Raw genomic sequence first — 13,162 nt, 5'->3', positions numbered from 1 at the left:
GCTTCCGGGCGTGCAAAGGGTTAACACGGACTGGTTATTGATGTGGGGGGGGGCGGCGGTGCGAGGCGGGAGGGGTGGCGGGATCTGGGTGGGCGCGCTCTGATCTCTCTCACCACCACCCCCCCATTCCTCGGGGGTCAAGTTTCAGCGGCACTCCGCCCCCAGGGTAGGTGTGAAAGACACGTGTCCCCATTGTGAAGGGCCTGTCAGGCAGGACAAAGCGGCCGCCCATCCTCCCCCCCCCCACCCCCCGCCCCTCGGCCCAGCCTGGGGTCAGCTCCAGGGGGCCGGCTGGGTGTCGAGGTCAGGACGGGCCGAGCTTTGGTGACATAGGGAGAAAAAGCTGGGAGACGGGGCAGAGGCCACGTGATGCTCAAGTGAGGGGTTTGAGAATAACCCTCCCCCCCCCCCATGAAAAACTGAGCGGTCATCTCCATCACAGCAGAAGAGGGGATGAGACCCTTCTCCCAACAGGCATAGTAAGCACAGCGGCACCCCTACCCGCCCCCTCCAGCCCCCACAGCCCCCCATCAATCACCAACACAGAGAATCGCAGTGTCGAGCGCAGTCGGTTTTAGTGGTTTTCTTTAATCCTGCTCTGCACTTCTTCCTCATTTACTACACGGGATATTATAAAGAATAAATAGCAGATACTCTTAATTTACAATGATTAGTCATTCCATTTGTTCTCTATATTTACAATAACTGTAAAATAACATTGAACTCTATAGCTTCTTCGAGGTCCAAGGAAAACCAAAACACTTTCCGAAGAATGGAAAATAGCTTTTTTAAAGTCCTTCTACAAAAGTTCTCCCCTCTCTTTGTACTTTAAGAAAAAATAACTTTTCCCCCCTGCTTCGCCATGCGAAGGGCACTGGAATATAAATAGCAGGTTAACATTATTAGCAACAACCAGAATAAGTCTCTCTTTTCTCTGTTCTTTTTTTTCCTTTTGCTTATTTTTTTTTAAAAATACAGTAGAAGCCGGTAACTTTTAACGTATAATACTGACCTTTTAATAAGTAAATTAAAACTGGGACCGTATATACACACACATATACATTCCTACACAGTTAAACAGTGCATTACATGAACCAGAAAGCTAGGTCTCTGTAGCCAGAAAAAAAAAAAAAAAAAGTTCATTGAATCCCCTCTCGAGAGGGTGGTGGACTGGTTGGAGACGGTGCGGGGGGCGGGGGGGGAGGGCGTCGGTGGGGTTTCATGAGTTGTCCGGGTGCGGGAAGGGGACCCCGAGTCCTAACACGAGCACTTGCACTCGGAAATGATGGGGTACTGGATGGGAATCCAGCCGCAGCGCTGGCCCCCGCGCCGCTGACAGCGCCACCGCAGCACCGTGAGGTGCACGGACTTGGACGGCTTGCACACCATGCCCTCGGGCACGGAGCACGAGCGCTTACTGAAGCAGCTGCCCACCTTCACGTAGCGCGGCCAAAAGCGGCTGCCCAGGTCGTTCCACGCGTACAACACCGGGCAGAAGGTCTGCGACCACAGCCACATCTGTAACTTCCTCCGCAGCTTCTTGCTCAGGCGCTGCTTCTTGCCCGGGGCCAAGCCCTCGGAGAACTCCAGCCCTTTGATCTCGCTCGGCATGGCCCCCGACGGCCGCTGCCGCAGCAGCTGGTCCAGCTCGGCCAGGTCCTCGGCGCCCCCGGCCGCCCCCCCGCCCCCGCCGGGCCGGTCCTCGGGGGGCGAGGTGGCCATGAAGCCCGGGTCGTAGTGGCCCCCGAGCAGCGAGCGCAACAGCGTCTCGTTCAGATCCTTCTCTTTGGGGTCAAAGATAGGGTCCGGGTGTTCGATGAGGTCCACCAGGGGCAGGTTGTCGCTGGGAGCCGGGCGGATGTGGAGATAGTGCTGGCCGCCGGCCGGTGCCGCCCGCAGCCCCAGGACCACCACCAGGGCGTAGAGGGTGACCCCCAGGCTGGGGCAGCGCTCCATGCCTCCGGCGCGCGCCCGGGGCTGCTGCTTCGTCCCGCGTCCCCGGAGGAGAGCACGCCGAGCCCGCGGCGCCGCCGCGCTCCCCCGTCTCTCCGGAGGCGGCTCACCCGAGGCTGGGCAGGCGCAGGGCCGGCAGCATGAGTCGCCGGGAGAGCCCTTCGCGCAGCGCCGGCTCCCACCGGGGCGGAAAGAAGGCACACAAGTTGGCCGCAACTCCTCTCCCGGGTCTATGCGGGCAGGCGGCCGCGGCGGGGCATCCGAAATTACTCCAGGGCGACGGCGGGCGCGGGGGGCGCCGGCTCCTCGCTGCCTTCCCGGGCCGGCGGCGGCGCAGGGCGCGTGGACGAGCCGCTCTCCCCTCCTCCTCCTCTCTCTGCTCGTCGTCCTGCCGCTCTGTGCAGCGCCGCTGGCCCAGCGGGTCCTAGGGGCACTTCCCTCCGCCTGCTCGGGGCTCCGCGGCCGGCTCTGCCCGGCGGACTCCAGCGGCGGCGGCGGCGGCGGCGTCCGCGCACGTTGGCACCGGTTTGTCTGTCTCGCAGCGTCCAAGCCTTTAAATTTCCTGCACTTTCAGCTCCATCACCATGGAAACCACTGACTCTCTCGGCGTTGCCCCCTCCCCCTTCTTTCCCCCAAACAACAACCCCACCCCCCACTTCTCCACCCCCGAGGAGCTGAAGCGGCACAGGCTCCGGGGGAAGCCGCCTGCACTCGCCGCGGCGGCGGCTTCGGCAGCGCCCAGGGCTGTGCCCCGCCGGACCCAGATGCCCCGGGAAGCCGACAGTCCGGCTGCCCGCCGGAGCTCACAGGCGGCGGCGGCGGCGGCGGCGGCGGCAGCGGCGGTGGCGGCGGCGGTGGCGCTTGGCAGGTCTCCGCGCAATTTTCTCTCTCCCCCACCACCCACCCCCCTTCTCCTCCTCCTGCAAAATGCACCGCCCCCCTCCTTTCTCCCGGAGCAATGCAACTGGGGCTCTAGGCGCCCCGCCAGGGCCAGTCCTGGGGAAAGCTCGCGGCGGCGCTGGAGCCGGGCTGGAGGGTGCAGGGCCGGTTCTGGGGGGTGCTCGAGGTGGGGCCGTGAGGGTTCTCACTAGCTGGGTGCTTTGCACTGGGAGGGGAACAGCCGGGAGGTGCTGGGGGCTCGTTTCTCCGTGCAGTCCGGCGCAAGGAATTTCTCCATGTGCATGGAGCTTTTTCCCCGGGCGCGTCTCTCCTTCCTCTCTCCCAAGCTTGGTCTAAGTCCCCTCCCCCTCCCCCCAGCGCGTGTACACACACACACACACACACACACACACACACACACACTTTGAGCAGGAGGAGTTCGGGAGGCGCAGCGTTGCGCAGCGTGATGTAATTCCTAGGAAGCACTCCGGCCCGTCTGTTACTCGGGCCCACGAGGGGGGTCCGCTCTTCACCCTCCTCCTCCTTGGCCGGGTCCTGCACCCTGAGTGGCCGAGCTGCAGGGGCGCGTCCTGCTCGCCTGCGGCTCCCCTAGCCTGCCGGGTTCCGCGCGGCTGCCGCTCGGCTCCCTGGGGGCGGCGCGCCCTCTGCTGGCGCCCGACAAGTCCTGCACCTGGTGCTGGCCGCGGGCGGGGCGGGGTGGGGGGCGGCCCTGAGAGGTGGGTTCGTCTGCCGTCCACTCTGGCCAAGCTCAGCTTCTGCCTTCTGTGACCCTGTCATTGTGCGTGCGTGCGTGTGGGTTTGCGTGCGCGCGCGCGCTGCCGGGTCTGTTCTGGTTGCGCCTGTTCCCTCCAAGATATCGGGGCCCTCAGTGTAAACTTCCTGAGATTCCTCCTGAGGCCCCCCCAAATGTCGCAAGAATATACTGCACCTTTGCTTCTGCTAAATCGGCCTCGGTGGGCAAGAGTGGAGCTCTAAAACTTCAGAAAGATGAACTGGCAGTAGGGGGACCTGAGTCCTGGCCGGGGTCTGCCCACATTTGTCAACTTCCGACAAGTCACTTTTGTGGCACCATATACCTTACTTTCTGCATTAGTGACATAACTACCTTCCTCTTCCAGTTCTACGTTTCCATGATCCTAAATAAACCTGCATGATGGATGGATGCTTTCTCTTCCCAAAGCAGTGTCTCTTTGATGAGAGATGGATGTTGAAATGACACTTCCGGTTAATTTTCCCTTGGATGAGGAACTGAATCTAAGCGTTAAAACTCAAACTTGGTTTCCCGTGTGGTGGATGTGATTGGGGTCTGGAAGAAGCTGGAGAAGAAGGACTTGGAGTAGATGACTCACGTGTTCACCAGCATTCCATGGAGTATCATTAGGAGGTCTTGTGACAGCCTAAATCACTCTACTTGCCCCAAAGATCTGTTTTTTCCTTTCAACCTGTGTCATCCGGTGCCCCCCACCCCTCCCCCCATGAATTTATCATCTAAGGAAGAAAACATACTGCATTTCATACTGTGTTTCACAACACAGTCTTTCTGCAAAACCTCAGCAGCTGAGAGGGATGGCCAATTTCGGCTGAAAACATTTTCTTAAACATTCTCCAACTTTGGAGTCTGCAAACACACACACACACACACACACACGCAATGACACATGGACACTGGAGATAAGAACAACCCAATGGTTGTTTGAACTCAGCTATTTCTGACATGATGTGCCATTGGAACCTGGCACACGGTAGGCTTTTAAACCATACCCCTTTCTCTTAGGTACTCAATATGGGGGCTTGGTGCTAGCTTGTTTTCTTAGAAAGATGCAATGGTCTGCAGAGCAATTTGGTCACTGCTGTGAACTAACTGGTTAAAGAAGTTCTCAGTGGAGAGTTCAAAAGCTAAGTCATGGTTCAGTCTTCCTGAGATGGTAGGTTCCAATTTAGTGACATTTTATTGTGCTGTTTTCTGTTTCATCAATCCCCTCGCCTTCGGATCACCTATTTTTGAAAACCAACGCGTTTCCTTCAGTCCTTTATTTAGGTGGGGTGGATTTGTCTGAACAGCAAAAAAGTTCCCTCAGGAATGAAAAACAAACCATGTTAGACAAAGAATTGGATGACCTGGTTGTAGAGCATCCACTGGGTGAAGACTGGAAGAAGAAACACAAAAGAGAGAAATTCACAGTCAATTGCCACCATTCTAGACTTTTGCAGTCCAGTTAAGGGGGTTGGGCAAGCATGTGAATAAAACATTAAAGGAATGTCGGAGGGGCACCTGGGTGGCTCAGTCAGTTGAGCATCCGACTTCGGGCTCAGGTCATGATTTCACAGTTCATGGGTTTGAGCCCCACGTCGGGTTCACAGCTGTCCACCTGTCAGTGCAGACCCTGCTTCTGATTCTCTGCCCCCTCTCTCTGCCTCCTCACCCCTCAAAAATAAATTTAAAAAAAACATTAAAAGAATGTGGGAAAAATCTATATATTCCCATAAGAATGTAGACCAATGTTTCACAACTTTTAAAACCCAAGCCCACTTTTGATAAATATTACAATTTCGTGCTATCCTTTGTTGTTTGAAATTTTGTAATATATTATGATGACCAAAAAAAAAAAGCCACAAGAATTATAATACAAACTATAGTGTTTTCAAAGTACACTTATCTGCCTCACCGTGGTGTTCTGAAATGCCCACCTTGGAGGGTCTGCAGTCCAGCAGTTGGATACTGAGTGAATGGGGTGGGGGGATGCTGTTTTCAGAGACTAAGCAGTACTAACACCTTCCTGGTAGAGCTGAGCTTTCTCGGAGCTTGATGAAGAAAAGATGTATTTATCTGAGTAGTGAGAGGAGGAGATTTGAGACCTAGAATTTGAATCTGCATAAAGAGAGGAAGCACGCTGTATCAGGGACAGACAGGGAATCTGGGGTGTGGGGCGTGGAGGAGGGAATGTCATAAACTGGGAAACTCAACACAAAGACAACCCCTGGACCAGGTGGGTCTCAGTTGGAATTCTGGCCCTGTCTTCCATGAGCTGCGCTACCTCCCTGACATAGGCATCTCTTACCTCGCAACTTCCATTTTCTCACTTGTAAAGTGGGGATAACAAACAACTCTCAGACTTGTGCTATACAGAGGGGGCAAAGAATGTCTAGATAAGCACAGCACCTGGGGCAGATCTGTAGTGGGCCTTAGTCTTTCAACAAATGCCTTCTTCAGGGAACCCCACTGCCTTCAACTGACCAGCCATCTCAGGTTTGGGCCAGAGAGGCAGAAAGCTACAGGGGGTGCTGGAGAAGTAACCCTATGACCTTTGGGCCTGCTTCCTGTCCACTTAGCACATGCAACTGAGCTATTCTCGGTGGCTGCTGGCCTTCAAAAGTTTTGGGGTGGGGGGAGACGGAGATTGGAAATTCTTGGGGGACTCAACAGCTGGCCCATTTCAATGCTTCTGAGACTCTGTTGGAGAAGCAGTTTGACGAGCAGAGCTGTGGGGAGGGAGACAGATCTGTAGGGAGAGGGATGGCTATAAGCTCAGCTTTCTGGTCAGGCCCTAGCCCTGGGAGGTGTTTGGACTTTTGTGGATTGGCTAGGGACTCAGGCAGCCAAGTGGGAAGAGTCTAGTGAATCAGGAGTGTAGATCCATGCTTGGCTATTTGCATCTCATGATTTCCTAGTCTGGGCAAAGAAAACCTGAGCACTCCTCTGAACAATAGCTTCAGCAATTCTAGGTCAAGGCAAGAGGACCCTGAGGGTGCTTTCGTGCGTCTTTTCCTGTTTCCATCTGATTCTAAGCACAAGCCTAAGAACAACTCAACAGTTTTCTTGCTTCTTCGGCCCTGGAAACATAGACTTGAGGGGCAGCTGTGGGTGATCTGCAAAGGACATTGCAGATGGGGCTTGATATCAAAAAACCTGCAACCTACCAGCTTTGGGACCTTGAGGGAGTCACTCTACCTCTCTGGGGCTCCTTGACACTGAGAGGTCAGGGGACCATGAAGTACCACAAAGGAGACAGGAGTTGCCATTTTTTAGGCTTGGCATCATCCCAGACATATGAAAATCATCACCCTCTGATTCTGCCTCATGGGGCCCATAAATGTCAAATTTGATGGGCTTTTTCTCAGTGAGACCCAAAATGGCATTTTTGGACTTGACCCAGCTTAGCAAAGTGAGGAAAAGTCAGCCACAAGCCTTGTCACTTTGCCCTGCTGACTACCGGAAGGATGTGAGCTCCCCATGCCAGAGGGTGGTGGACTCCCCATAGCCTCCCAGGGGCTGGGGGAATGCTGGCGGGTTCAGGACCCACAGCCAGGGTGGGGCCTGTTCAGCTTCATAAGACATTCTGAATTTTGGGGTGTCCAGTTGGTGATAGGATTCTAATTCGAACAGTGAAGTTCTAACTGCTATCGGCATGGAGAGGGGGGAAGGGGGAAACAGAGGAGAGAGAGGGAGGGAGGTAACTGGGGTGGGAAAATGGGTAAACAAATGTGAAATGAATTTCCAGGAATAGAGACAAAGCTAAAAGCTACAGGCAAAAGGAAGAAAGGAGCTTGGCTAGCTTGTTCCAGTGCGACAGCCCCTTCCCCTCCAGGGTCTGGCTCCTGCTCTCCTGCCAGCCCCCTCCCCAGCTGGCTCCACGCTGGGGAAGGGGAGACGACTCTGGAGCCCAGTGGCTCATTCATCTCCTGATAAACTGTTTATCTGAGTTTTAACGAGGGCGCCTCTCTTCCAGTCTTGGAGACAGAAGCCTCCTCATGTTTAGCCTGCCCTGATGTGGGGGGCCTGGGGGCGGGGAGGAGGGGGCGCGACGCAGGCAGGCTGATCTTCAGCCCTTTCCTCGAAGGCACAAGCTGCCTCTGGGCTTTGCCCTCAGCCCTCGCCCTTCCCACTGCGTTTCCTCGGCTGGAGGCTGGGGCTAGGGTGGACCCAAGGTTTCCTCTGGAAAGGAAATTGTTTTTTACAGTTCTGTTTCCAGCCACTGTCTTACACACACACACACACACACACACACACACACATGCACACACACACACACACACACACACTCTCTCTCTCTCTCTCTCGATAAATTTAAACAAAACTTGATTCTGACTTGTGGCCTTTACCATGTGTGACCCAGTATTTCAAAAGGAAGCTGAATGGAACGCCATGGCTCCAGTATTGCTGGCGATGGCAAAGAATTCTCCAGAATGATGCAAGGGCTGTTCCATGAAAAGACAGCTGTCTCTAAGTTACTAGAAATTTAAACTCTAGATGCTTGAGGACTTGTTCTCACTTCCCACCATGGGCCCTTATGGATGCACACTTGTACAGATACTGACACATTTGTTGAGGGGCACACCCTCCCCGCCCCTCCCCCACAACAACAATACACTGAGGAATGGTAAACACAAGCACCCCCCTCCTCTCACGTACATGTACCACACACACACCCTCCTGCTCCTCCCTTTGCCACCTGGGCGGTAAAGGTTTCTGGAGACAGGCTTCCTTAGCCACCTGCCATGAGGCATCTGCACACAGCCCCCCTTCTCTCCCCAAACACACAAGCACCCATCTCAGCAACCTAGGCTCACATTTCCCCCACATCGTCTCATCCTGCTGCCTCAGATAGATGTTTACTGAGATAATATAGTCTAGGCTCCCTTATCCTCTCAAACACACACGATAACAAGGAGACAGGAGCTCGGTGGAGAAAAAAATAAGGTGAAAACAACCCTAGCCCATCTCAGGTGGCGTCGGTGACTTTCAGGTTCCAGCTCCTGCTGAATCCACCTAAGGCAACGTTATCACATCTCCATCTCTGAAATTTTTTCCTAGCCCTCATCTCTGTCTCCTCGCTGCCCAACTATCATGTGGCCTTGGAAATGACACACTGACCATCTCCTGTCATCCCTCAGTCTCACGCATCTATCTTTTCCCCACCCATGCAGCCCGATTCCAGACACTCTGTTTGCCAAAGAATACATGAACTCCCTTCTCTTGAGGAGTCCAATGACTACGGGGGAGAAGAGAAAAAAATAAGCCAAAGATTACAGTTTAGGACGTCAATCGCTACGATGAAGCACAGGAATGTTGGGGTAGGCTGGGGGCTGCCAAAAAGGCTCCCCAGGAAATTCAATGTTCAAGTTGGGTTCTGAAAGACCAATAGGAGGTCACAGGCTGGAGGGCTGAGGAAGGGGCACTGGCTACATCACACTTTGGGCAACGGAGGGAGCAGGCCACATGGTCTGAATCCTGTAGCCAAGGTGGCAGTGCTGTGTTAGGGCTTGAGGTCTAGAGGCTGGAAGACCAGGGGCTTTGTATGGTGGGCCCTTGAGGGCCTTAAGCACTTTGAAATCTAATTCAAATTTAAACTTAGGTTTGGAAATACTTGAAAGAAACCTGGGGAACCATATTCGTATGGTGATTATAGGTCCTAAATATTTTAAGACAGCCCCTATTACAAACAAAAACAAAACTTGATTCTGATTGAAATTAGGCTGTTCATTCCCTAGAAGCTTTGCTTTTAATCTCTGCGTAGGGATTATTTTATGCGCCTGGAAAAATTCCTAAAAATATGTTTATAAGTGATTACTTACCCCGATTACCCCTAATGAGTACGATAAAGGGGTGGGCTGAAGAGGGGAGAGAAAAATGGCTTCTTACTTTACATTACCTTTATGTAAATCTTAGAAGAAAAGGATAGAGCACTCATTATTTTTGTCTTTAGACAAAACTCAATAAAAGATTAAAACCTGTGCATTCGGAGGAAATAACTTGCCCCTGAGTAACCATTAGGCTGGAAGTGGTACTTAAAATTTTTCATGTTGAAGAGAGTTTTGAAGGCCACCCTGTATCCTTAGGCAATATTTGTTTCAGGTTTAGTTAAATGGTTCAGCGCTCGCATAGGATTGTAAGGTGAGGGAGAAGCCCAGCTGAGGAACTTTTGCATGTAGGGGAGTGTGTTGGGACGCACGACACCTGAAGCTCCAGTCTCAGGCATCTACGGAGAAACCAGATTGTTTTCAAAATGCAGTGATACCCACGTCAAAACCCACCACTGGGCTGAGAAAGAAAACAAAACTCAAATGCATCAAAAACCAATCTCATGCTGGATCAAAGCTCTGCAGTCTGGAATGAGCTTGGGGTGGGGGCTGGGTACTGGAAGTCACCCGAGTGGAGGGTTTGGAGCATGGGGTCGCCAAACAAGTGCACCAAGGGCTTTCTTTCCCAGTTGCCAGTCTTAGAACCAAGAACACACGTTTAACATGTGCTGGGGATTTACTCCCTGCCTTACAAGCATTATCTTATCTACCTCATACAGGAGCTTCTGGAGAAGAGATAATTATCTCCCCATTTTATAGATAGGGAAATTGAGGTCCAGAGAGGGGAGGAAACTTCCCAAGGCCACATTCTTTGACTCCAGGATCATCTAAGAAGGCAGGGAGAGGCATTTTAGCTCAGAGCTGTGGAAGCAGGGGGCTTCCTAAAGGGACTGATCTTTGTTGGTCCATTACTGTTCTCTTGATCTGAATCCATATTTGACTGACTTCAGAGGTCACGGGCACCAGCAGGTTAGGGAGGTTTACTTTGGGTAGTGACTTTTGGCAACCTGGTCAAGTCTGGGCAAGGACTCATTTTATCTTCCCCTCCCCCATCCTGCCCGTGGTCCCACCCTCCATAATGAAGCATGACTGTAGTAAAACTAGGCTTTTGATCAAGCTTCTCCACATCACTTTCAAGACAAACAATGTCTCAGAAACCCCCAACTGCTTTTATTTTTCTTATATCTAAGGTTTCACCTTAGTGTCTTTACCCAGCTTCATTTAAAAAATGTCCTCAATTGAGGGGGAAAAAAATCATGGCATTTCATATTGTAATTCACAAAGCATGCCTGCAGAAAATGAAAGAGGTTTCAAAAGTTAGATGAGCAACCACCTTAAACTTCTAGAAGGGGTTCCTTAACTTCCTCCGAACCCATCAAGCATCTCCAGTCTAACCATGATTTCCCAATCTTCCCTTTTGCATAGGAAACTAAGTTCATAAGTAAATGTACTAGTTAAAATACAAATGCAAGTAGATATAACAGGGATTAGTTCTTCATCAGCACGGGTGGTGGGTATAATCCTGTTTCGACACAGGATTTTTCTAAGGTATGATTTTTAGGAAAAACTAGTTTTTATTAGTTTTATATGTATTTGCATACATATAAATTAAAAACAGTTTTTTTTTTCCCACCCATGGTAGAGGGAGAGTATGGATAAGGTGAGAGAGCAGAGGCCCCTTGGTCCCCTCCCCACAAAACGACTCTGGTACATTACAGTTTCAGACAAGTGTTTCTTTCCACACACAAAGGCTTAACCATGTTAACTAGTTAACGTAAAGCTTGATTAAACTCGCAAAGATAATCCCTAAAATGCTGGGAGAAGGGCCCTTGAAGTGCCTGGAGGTGGGGGGGGGGCGACGGGGGGGGGTGCCGGTAATGAGGCAAGGTTGTGGCTCCAACCTCATTTCACTCCGCATTGTTTCAGAAGTGAATGATTGCAGTGGTTCAGCAAAATGCATTGAGAAAAATGCAAAGCTGTCTCCCTCACCTCCTTGAGGATTTGAGTCACCACAGATGAGCCTTTAAATGTAAGAAGAGGCATCGTAATTATCATGCCATGGGGGTAAGAAAATCCTGGCAGATCACATTTTACAGAACTCCGCTTTTCTTTCAAGGCTCTAGCTCCGGAGGATAGGCGGGTCCATTTGAGACTAAATGTTTATGGCTTAGGCCTCTTCAAGGCATGAACGTTGACTTCTGAGGTAGTCTTATTACCGGTGGGTGATTTCAATATGCTTCTAAATATTTTGACAGCCAGGCAAGCCTTGGGGCTCTTGTCCTCTCTTAAGAACTCCAGGGTCGTCGTTGGGTGTGGGGTGGGGGGGTTGGTGTGGTCTCTGACTTGTCCCTGATAGCAGCTTCTTCTTCAGCCCACAGCTAATGGGGTCCTAGGTGAAGCCCTCCTCCCTCACCTAAGTTTTCCTAAATTGGCCACTGAGTAACAGGGCTTGCAGATAGTCCTGGCCTGTCCAAGACAACAGAGCTTCTGCTGAAGTGCCCTGAAGTGCCTGTCTCATTTCTCCCCCAAATCTTAGTCTTCCTGAAGGAGAAACAGGCTAAAACAAACTTGTGTATAGAAGGGCAACGATTTACAATCGTTCAAAAACCTCTGAGGAGTCTCCTGGTTACTCTCAAGATGACGTTGTGATATTGGATGGCCTTTCCAATGCGACTCCCATCTCCCTTTCCCCATCACCTCCTTCCACTCTTGCCTCCTCACTTCATGTTTAGCTTGTGTGGAACTGCTTGGAGGTTCTCTACACATAGTCCGCTCTTCCTCACTGTGGGTGTTCTGTCTACTCACTCTCTCCCTTTTGCAAAGTCATTTGTAACTTTCTAGATTCTGCTTAAACATGGCCTCTTCCATTCTTGATTCCCTCTGGATGGAATTGCTTGCTGTGCCCCTCCCAAATCCTACCCATTCTTTTCCTTCCTCCTCCTACCTGATAGCCACATTGCGTTCAGGGCAGTTGTCTGTCTTGACGCTTAGACAGCGAACTCCTTAAGGGGTTCATCTCTACATTTCCAGTGTCTAGTCTTGTGTTTGTCTACAAGTGCTTGCATTACATACAGTGCCTAGTAGTGTATACAGTAGGTGACTAGTGAATGAAGGAATCCCTGAGCTTGTTTAATTGCTTTTGGGGACCATTCATGGATGCTAGTATTGGGTGGAGGGAGACCATGGTGGTAAAAATTATGCCCATCTCTTAACTGCTGCAGCAAATCCAGACAGTAATAGCTTATAATATTTGATCTTTTCTTCGAAATCAGATCTCTTGGAGGTATCTGGAAAGTAAAAATGCCAATTTGATCAAAGAGATGCTTTATAATTTAAGTGGTGCACACAAATGACTCGTCCATTCTGAGCTGGAGATGGCCTGGCTGTTGTGTACCAACACTTTCGGCAGCCTGAATCCTCACAAATTAGCAGCTCTGTACCCTGGAATCCACTGACATTGGGAGCAGAAGCAAGCCAGGGCAAGGGGTAGGGGTGGTGAAGAGTGGTTGGTTCTATCCCAGGAAGCTGCAGCTTGGGGTGGGGGTCGGTGAGTAGTTGAATGACCCCAGCTCATTCTGGGGAGCCACAGCTGCTGTGACGCGTCAGGCTACGCCCCTGCCCTTGGAAAGGAAGACAGTGGAATCCCTACCCCCATCCCTGAGACCCCAGAACCCAGTCCTTTTTGGAACTATTTTCTCTCCCTTTCACCCTATGGCTCTTCTTGGAGAGG

At 51.7% G+C, this 13,162-nt stretch overlaps 1 protein-coding gene across 1 annotated transcript; it reads right to left on the bottom strand.

The window, feature by feature from the left end:
- Positions 1 to 557: 557 nt before the first annotated feature.
- On the bottom strand, positions 558 to 2,794 carry NOG (noggin). Its single transcript, XM_049636469.1, has one exon. The coding sequence runs from the start codon at positions 1,954 to 1,956 to the stop codon at positions 1,258 to 1,260; it is 699 nt and encodes a 232-aa protein (XP_049492426.1). The 5' UTR covers positions 1,957 to 2,794; the 3' UTR covers positions 558 to 1,257.
- Positions 2,795 to 13,162: the final 10,368 nt, after the last annotated feature.

The sequence above is a fragment of the Panthera uncia genome, chromosome E1, assembly GCF_023721935.1.
Source record: "Panthera uncia isolate 11264 chromosome E1, Puncia_PCG_1.0, whole genome shotgun sequence".
In the NCBI taxonomy this organism is placed as follows: domain Eukaryota; kingdom Metazoa; phylum Chordata; class Mammalia; order Carnivora; family Felidae; genus Panthera; species Panthera uncia.
Note: the sequence above shows the minus strand (reverse complement) of the source record. Positions and strands in the feature narration are given on the sequence as shown.